This window comes from Camellia sinensis, chromosome 15, assembly GCF_055761805.1.
Source record: "Camellia sinensis isolate YWXY chromosome 15, ASM5576180v1, whole genome shotgun sequence".
Classification (NCBI taxonomy): domain Eukaryota; kingdom Viridiplantae; phylum Streptophyta; class Magnoliopsida; order Ericales; family Theaceae; genus Camellia; species Camellia sinensis.
Window position 1 is genome coordinate 139,610,876 of NC_138975.1, and position 9,024 is coordinate 139,619,899.

General features: G+C 33.9%; 1 protein-coding gene and 1 long non-coding RNA gene across 2 annotated transcripts; both read right to left on the bottom strand.

Moving 5' to 3' along the window:
• Positions 1-376: 376 nt before the first annotated feature.
• LOC114278091 (uncharacterized) lies at positions 377-1,951 on the bottom strand. Its single transcript, XR_014356691.1, has 2 exons — positions 1,729-1,951; positions 377-967 (listed from the first exon to the last, which is right to left on the bottom strand). It is a non-coding gene; the product is annotated as an uncharacterized LOC114278091 (long non-coding RNA).
• A 2,309-nt stretch (positions 1,952-4,260) lies between these two features.
• On the bottom strand, positions 4,261-5,478 carry LOC114296615 (meiosis-specific protein ASY1-like). Its single transcript, XM_082909083.1, has 7 exons — positions 5,433-5,478; positions 5,237-5,350; positions 5,073-5,115; positions 4,870-4,967; positions 4,711-4,787; positions 4,563-4,620; positions 4,261-4,466 (listed from the first exon to the last, which is right to left on the bottom strand). The coding sequence occupies exons 4-7, from the start codon at positions 4,937-4,939 to the stop codon at positions 4,261-4,263; spliced, it is 411 nt and encodes a 136-aa protein (XP_082765209.1). The 5' UTR covers positions 4,940-4,967; positions 5,073-5,115; positions 5,237-5,350; positions 5,433-5,478.
• Positions 5,479-9,024: the final 3,546 nt, after the last annotated feature.

Genomic DNA, 9,024 nt, shown 5'->3' on the forward strand with positions numbered 1-9,024 from the left:
ACTTTTCACGACACAAATTTGCATGGGCAAAAAATATACTTTTAGCAACAAAATATGCGTCGGCAAAAGTAAACTTTTGGCAACACATTTACGTCGGTAAATGTTGTCATTTGCCTACGATTTGTTTGTCGATAAAACTTCACTTTTGGCAACGACAAATTAGCATTGGCAAAAAATACACATTTAGCAACACAATATGAGTAGGTAAAAGTAAACTTTTGGCAACACATTTACGTCGGTAAATATAGCCATTTGCCAACGATTTGTTTGTCGATAAATGTTTACGTTTGGCAATGACAAATTGACATTGGCAAAAAATACACTTCTAGCAACACAATATAAGTGGGCAAAAATAAACTTTTGGCGACACATTTACTAACAAAAATAATTGAAAATAATTTATATATTTTTATAAGATTTACAGATTTACAAGAGGCATCCCTCAGGCACCACTATTACAAACTAATAACATTGATATGAAATCACCTAAAGTTGATGTGCAAGCAAAAAAAACACTACTGATACTGTTTTTAGAAGCAATGTATAAAACCTAAAAGGGTAAAGTCACTAAAATACCCAAATACATCCAAATTGTGAACTCACATTAAAAACAACAGATAATAAAATGAAAACATGAAACTAACAAAGACAGAAAAAACGGCATGAAAATCACCCACAAACTTATCCAGTAGACCAACATCTAGTAGCAGCCGCCTCACAGCAACATTGCAGCAGCAGCAGCAACAGCCCAGCAAGTATAAGTATAATGCTCCCATTATAAGTATAAGCAAATCTTACTTTGTCCATAGTACAAGTATAATGCTCCCATAGATGAGTACAAAGCCATGCTCCACCCATTTGCCATAAAGCCCAAACAGCCTGACTTCGGTCAGGAGATGTTTTTGCCTATATATGTGACACCTGATGTGCAACCCAACCATTTGCTTCATAGTTCACCTGTAACATTCTGTGACTAAATAAAAACAATAGTGCTTATAAAGAATATAGAATGCTTAAATAGAACAATTTATCAAGGAAAACACCAATCACAGAGTTCATCCTGGGTCTTAACCTACCTAACTACTTTGATGTACAAATTTTATATGCATTCATACATATTTTATACTTATTTAGTCTTTCAAAAAAAATAAAAAATACTAAGCTCCAAATGATGGCTTGCAGAAAAACAAATATACATATATACACAATACCACATGTGATCACACAAAATGAATAAAACAACAGTTCATAAGGACCATTAATGTTTGATAAGTGAAAGATATTCTTATTTCGGCAGTTTTACTTCCATTGACCGACAGAGACAAAATGTAATCAAACAAGGGCTTGTGGCACTCATGAAGGTTGCATGGAAGGGAGGGACAATAGTTCATTTGAAGATTAATATTCAAGTGTTGAGCGCCACTGGAGAGTTAAAAAGGAAAAGGTCACATTAGTAGATGCAAAAATACATATGCTTTTTTTATCAACAGGAAGCAGAGAAATTATGTTACATCAGAAGACTAATATAAAATGAAGTACAGATTGAAAGGCAATATTGCTGTTTTTATGGCTTAAAAATTCTTTCTTTCCAACTCTCTCTCATCTCTCTTAGAAGCTAATTTCTTAAAGGGGAAGAAAAAAAGAAAGAAGATTTCACTATGCACTTGCATCAAGGAGAAAATTACAAGATACCATGCGCACAGAGAGAGAGAGAGAGAGAGAGCTTACTCCCATGCTGGCTCAATATCCTTGTTCCATATTCCCTGCAAGTTTGCCACTTGAGTTCCAGGCCGTGAACATGAAATAAGTAGATATCAACCATACTGGAACAAAAGCTCCACTAAAGAGGGATCTTCATCAGTTTGAAAAGATTTCACTCTCTCTGCAGTTGAAACCATCTTATCTTCACTATTTTCTGAAAACAGATCAGTTGCAGAGGACAAATGTTTCTTCCTATCCAAACACCTATTTTCCCCAACATTCTTTGAGCTATTCGAAAGTTGCAGTGAGATGCGATGAAAAAGGTTTTGGTGTATCTGGGTTTGTGTAGTTTCCGGGAATCCCAGTCCAAAGTGTGTCCTCTGCCAAACGAATTCAAGTAATCTGCTGTCAGTTTCACTTTCATATTGAGAGAGAGAGAGAGTAGAACAACAGTTAAACTTCACAAGTTTCATCAAACTTATCTCCATGACCTTGAATTTTAATATGGTATCATTGGGTCTCTGTTTGGGTGCTAATAAGATTATTGGAATAGCAGTAATATTAAATATTTGAGTTTTTTGTTTTACATGAATTGGGACCCCAAGAACAATGAACCTCTAGCCTACTTTCAACTATTTGGCTTATAAATTCTGAATGTTTTGAATCAACCATAACATGGGAGGGAAAAATTAGATTCAAACCTTTATTTCCTTCTTTCCTCTATTTCTAGCTATAAAACAGAGTTTCATCCAAAATAATAGATACATTAACACATCTAGGCCATGTTTAATTAGTAGGATTAATAGTGAGGAGATTAACAACCCATGTGATTAGTGTAGGATTAGTTATCCAATTGGATTAGTGGGATACATAATCCGCTCTTGTGCACGTTCGTTTTGCAATGGATATTGAAATATATAATCCCAATTATATGTTTGTTTTGCATTAGCAGTCTCCTGTTTGATTTCTTGCCTATCTTCTTTCATCTTCTATAGGAGACCTAGATTAGGTTCAATAAAAAATGATTCTATCATTTCTATATCTGCAATTCAATATAGATGAATACATACTACATATATATTTTTGTCCTTTTATCATTTTTTTCATGTAAGTTGTAGGATTCTATTGATTTTGTTAGATAGAATATCCATTGGAACCTAATCCGAATAACAAAAATTACAACCAAACACTAGAATGTGAATCCCAATAATTAAGAATTTCAATCATATGCTATAATCTGCCCAATAAGACAGGCCACTAATGTTTGAGCTATCCTCAACTACACCAAATACATTGAACTAATCTCAATTCAAGTCCAAGACATACAAATACATTGAACTAATCTACTTTAACCATTTAAAGTTGAGTTTGGATCTTGGAATTATGAAGAGGAAAGCAAAAAAATGGGGAAAAAAAAATCTTGGATTTGTGGAGTGAACAGAAAAAGAAAGGAAAAATGGGAAGAAATTGAAAAAATATATATATATATATAATTTCAGTTTCATTTTCCTTTCCCATGACAATGCAAGATCCAAACATAGCTTAAGGAATCCTCGTTTGGTATCATGCTATTTCAGTAATTTTTAATTTTTTAATTAAAATATGAAGTAAAAAATTATGTTTAGGATGACTTTTTTTTTTTTATTTTTTATGAAAAAATGTGAGAAAATTTGACTTTTTTATATAATTTGTCAAGTTTTTTAACTTTTTTTTTAATAAGTTTTAGGCTAAAAAGTGATGCTCATTCAGTGTAATATTGCTATCCATTTTATTATAAAAATACATGTAGGAAGGGTAAAGAACCAAAATGTCAAATGCTAAAATATTGAAGAACTCAAAACCCAAGATAAAGAACAAACTTCAAATCTTGAAAATAAACAATAATAGTATATCAAACAAGACTCAAAAGCACTGTCATCTCTTCCCTTTTTATCATTTCTAGGCAACCAAACAACAACAGAGCAAATTGGGATATACTATTACGTTTACCATTAAGATTGAGAGTCTCGAATTGAACACCGATATTTGTATATGTTTCAGACAGTAAGGGGAAACCATAACAGCATAACTTATTATGAAACTCCTACATCAAAGTCTGCATTTAGTCATAGGAACAAATCTGAGTGGCAGATGCTGATTTTTTTAAACCATTCTAAATTTAAAACCACATTGATTCAAGCTGACTGTCAAACCCACATTAATCTGGTTTATTCAGTTCATTTAGAATGATGCTCATGAACAGAACACACCAATTATTTATTTATTTATTTATTGGGAAGGGACAAATAACTCAAGCACAATGTTCTTTCAATTCAATTCTCTACAAATCAAAGAAAAGGGTTTTACAAACCCACCAATAATTCATATATATATATATATATATAATATACATGCACAACCAAAATCAAAATAACGCACAAAATGTAATAGCAAACACAATGTGTTGCTAAAAAATAAGCCTCGTAGCTAAAATTTTGGCGCCTAATGTGAGCCTATTAAGCAAACACAATGCTTCAGACAAAACTTCCGTGAAACTTGTGGAGTGACTGGAATCAGTGTTTATAAGTAAAAAGGAAGCAGTTCAGGACTAGAGAGACTAACCTCAGCTCTACTTGTGGGGGTATTTCCATAATCCCTTGCCCTCAAACCATTTTGCTTGCTTCTTATAGAGCCATTTTGATGTGTTTCAGATTTGCCCCACGTGTGTGTGAGATCTGGTTCAATGGAGTGGAGCATTCCACGAGTGGACATGTCCCTATTGATCCCTAATCATCAATGAGCATTCTTAGTTTCTGTTGTTGCAAAGTACAGAAACCACTAGATAATGAAGCATAAGCATGCTAGTATTCTGATCCACTTACCCATTTTCTGAAATTCAACGTGGTTGGACTTGTTATGTGATTCATTAATATCCAAATCCTGTTCAATTTGATAGAGTTCCAAAAGATCAACACAAAAATATGTCAAGATGTGTGCAATTATGAATTTCTAGAAAATTTTAAACATCACCATGGCATCAATGTCCAAGACTTTCTTGACTTCCATTAGTTTTTTCTCAGTCAGATCAGAATGGATCACACATTTGCCTGTGACATTTAACGCCAAAAAGTTTTAAAAAGCATTTAAAATTTTTTAAAAAAATAGAACTTAAAATTTGACTGAACATACCTAGCCTCCGGTTGCTTTTGGCATCAAGAAACCCATCATGCGTCGTTATCACCTTCATCAACCATGTCATCCATTATCATCACAATTCTACTGCTTATCTGTCAAAAGAACTAATGTCATTCACATTTCAAACTTTAGAGAATACTGGAAACACCTAATATGTAAACAAGCTGAAACAGCCGAGCACAAAGACATGTAATTACCTATTGGCGCGACTATGTATTGGTTATCTTGCGAATGGCTAACCTAAAGTGGGTTACAAATTGACAAGTAGTTAACTAAACACTTGTTCTATATGGTAAATCAAGCTTTCAGCAGTTAGTGAAGCTCATGGAGAACAAACAGTAACGAAATGTTAACACAACACCTCACTGACAGATTCAGAATGCTCATCCCTTTGTACAAAATCAGCTCCCAAGCTCACATCATCGTCTTGAATGTCATCATTTTCATCTTCACAAGGATCAAGCATACTCTTAACCTGCATAATTTCCAATTACAAAAATCAAAATTTGAACAAGGGATCCAAGTGTCTCACTATTCCTGCAATCTTGTATCTTTACCTTGAGAGCTAATACAAAATGTTTATTGTTGACATTCCCAACCTCTGTGGTCACTTGTGCCCTTACATTGGTCATGGAAGGTGAATGCATTCTACAAACCCACAAGGCCCATGGTAAATCATGGTAATTTTAAATCCTATTACTCAGGGTTGAACAAGTGCTTATTTAAGTTTGTCCATTATAAAACTATTTTTTGAAGTTTTAATCTCAACAAAAATCAAGCATGCTATTTTGATAAGTTGGAAGGGTAATTCCAGAGGGATAATATGCGTATACATCACTTTCATGGATCCATAGAACAGCTGAAATTTGGAAACTGGCAGCTTCCTGTTCATCTACGAAAGCTATCATGATAAACTTCATATATTGAAACCAGATCTTTGAAAAAATATCAAATAGCCACCTTGGTTTAAAGCAGCCAATGATTACTATAATAGATCTGAGTATTTTATATTTTTTTTATAGAATTAATAATTAGAATATTTATCAAAATTGCCAACATTTTGAAATACTTATGGTCAACTACAAAAAATAGGGACAAAATAATGGAGAATCATGATAAATTTACTTCCACCTCAGATATTGGTAATTATAAGATACTCACATCGACGTCTTTTTGAAACTGCGGTGTATTTATTCATATGCAATCTCCATATGAGAAGTGACACAACAGTAGATAATATAACTACACCTGCAACTGTTCCTACTACAATGCCAGCTAGTGCCCCCTTGCTAATTCCAGATTTTGAAGTAGAAGAGGGGATCACTGCAATAGAAATAAAAGTAATAAGCACAAACCAATTCAATCCATCCTTGAATGCATACAAAAATTGGGAAGCATGACTATGCACTTTGTTGTTTAAAATGGCATAGGTCACTATTTGTGGCCGACTTTAAGATCAATGTAAACCACCCCCCCCCCCCCCAGATAGATCATCCAACACCATGATCCAAGCATCATCCACTACAGTTCCAGCTAATAGGAGCATTAGCTAGGTTTTTTATTTTTATTTTTTATAGTGTGTAAACCATTCGTATTGCCACACCAGGGGTAAACATCACTAGTATACACATGGAGGGTAAACTAGCTACCCATATTTTCAACTAGAGCCCAAAAAAAAACGTGACAACCTTCTCACAACGAAAGATATACAAAGACCATAACTAATAAGATCACTATATCTATTTCATCATATTCCTGAACAAAACATGTCAGATAAGACCTCCTTGAGCCTGTTGGTTTTGAGCATGACTCTTTGAACCTCAGGTCAAAGGTGCGAGGAGCTGCTGACAGATTGCTAAAAAACAAGAAACAAAAACATTTGTCAGATAAGGTTTAGAAAACAAACCATCTACATAAGGGAACCACAGAGGGAAATCAAGAAGTTCATAAGGTCCAAAAATTTCACTATCAGGAATATGCCATCCTGTGAACATGCTCCGGATTCGTTAAACCTCGGTCGTATTGAAGATGTGAGAAGAGGTGTTGTCAACGTATACAGGAAAAATCTTCAAGTCCATTCTCAGTCGAGGGCCTTCTTCCTATAAAACAGAAACAATATCAAGCTGAAAAATGTTCAATTTAAGACCTGTTGTGAGGTACATCTCAAATGGAACCCAGTACGGCTCAAAATATCTGAATCCAGGACTTTTCAACCAATATCCAACGATCAGAGGCACAGCACAGAAGCATGGTGAGTTTGGGGCATATTCATAAGGGCATGATTGCACCAGACAATTATCATTAGAGTTTGTTGCGCTTGGGGTATGACTGACAGTTTCATTTTCATTCTGAGGTCCACAGAACAGGACCAGGTTGGTATTCAAGCATATTGGATTTCCTTGAAGCCTGCAAAATTTTCAAATGAATAACAGAAGAGGAATTTGATAACTCTTTGAACCTGCTAAATATGTCTTTATCTTACTTGAATGAATCTAAAAGGTAAAATTTTAGATTTTTACCAAGGAAACACATGCATATAAAGATATTTCATTGTGGATGAAGATGGAAAACAAACCTAACAGTGACATTTGTAGGGAGGCTAGCATTGCCAGAAATATTTGAAAGCATATTGTTCTGCAAAATTTCGTATTAGCTAATATATTTGAATTCATCTAAACCCAACAAAATTTCTGGGGTCAATTACAAATGCAAAAGCCTATGGTGTTAATACTTGTAATTTCGTATTTCCATCAAGGTTGAACTTTCTGTGAGTTGCTACAATGAAAGAAATAGTCAAAATCAACTGACATCCAAACCAGTAACTCAAATCATCGTTTGTAATATCTGTCATTTCTCTTCACATTGAAAAATTTTCAACCAAAATGGAAAAAACCCAAAAGCTGATTCCAAAAGTTATTCAATGGGCAAATTAAAATGGTAGTCTATGTACTTTGTTACTTCCTGTGTCATTTTACTCCCTATAATTTCAATTGACTCGATTTTAACCATGAATTTATCACTGTCTCAATTTGGTTCAATTGAGTTTTTTTTTTTTTTTATAATTTTTTTATATGAAAAATAAACAAATAAGTGGCATGTGGGAAAAATTATAAACATGAGTTAAAAATACTAACGAGATAATCAATTGGACTAATAAATTCATTCAATTGAACACAATGACGTAAACGGTGCAAGGGGGGGAGAATAGGTTAGAAATTGATAGTGTACCTTAGAAGTTGGATTGGTGGCTAACACAGACTGAGGAAAAACAGAAATCACTCGATTTGTTCCCATCGGCAACTTCGTTTTTCGTAAATTCAGACATTTTCCCCAGAATTTGGAAGTGATATGCGACTTTCGAATCTATGAATTTGCCTGAACTTGAAACAAATTGTAACCAGAAATGCAAGAGGAATTGATCTTACTTTGATGCTCTAGCACCACAAGAGCAAGCAAATTATGGTGAATCCAGTTATGGCCTATCGAATTGCTCACATTCTTCAGATTACGTTTAGAAACATAAATGGCACAATTTATTTGAACATATTGTGTTTTGTATCTTGGAGACCTCAGTCGCTCAACGCCGCTGCAGGCCGCTGCTGCTCGTAGTCGCCGCCGATCAAAGGATGTAGGGCTAGGGTTTGGAGAGAGGAGTGAGTGAGAGATAGGTTTGGGAATCTGAAAAAAAAAATGAATTGTATTGTGTGTTGTGTGTGTGGGTTGCTCTACCACGGAATAAAAAAAAATAAAAAAGGTCAAGGCCAGTTTGAATTTTTATGAATCAGAAAAAAGGAAATTGTTTTATATAAAATTAAAAATAAAAAAAATACATACAATCACACTTATTTAAAAAATGTGATTAAAAAAGAAGATATAATCATACTTATTTAAAAAGTGAGATTAAAAATAAATATTATCACACTCACCCAAATTAAGTGTGATTAAAATATCAATCTAATTTTTTTTTATCACATTTTCACTAAAAATGAGATATTTTCAATTGTCAAAGTGTGATCTTTAATTATTTTTGTGGTAGTGAAGAGTGAAATCGTGAAGATGGATGAGGGGAGATTTGATGAGGGGAAAAAAAAGGAGGGAATTTTAAGAGGAAATTTGCCATTGCCCGATAATCAGATCACAACCAAAATA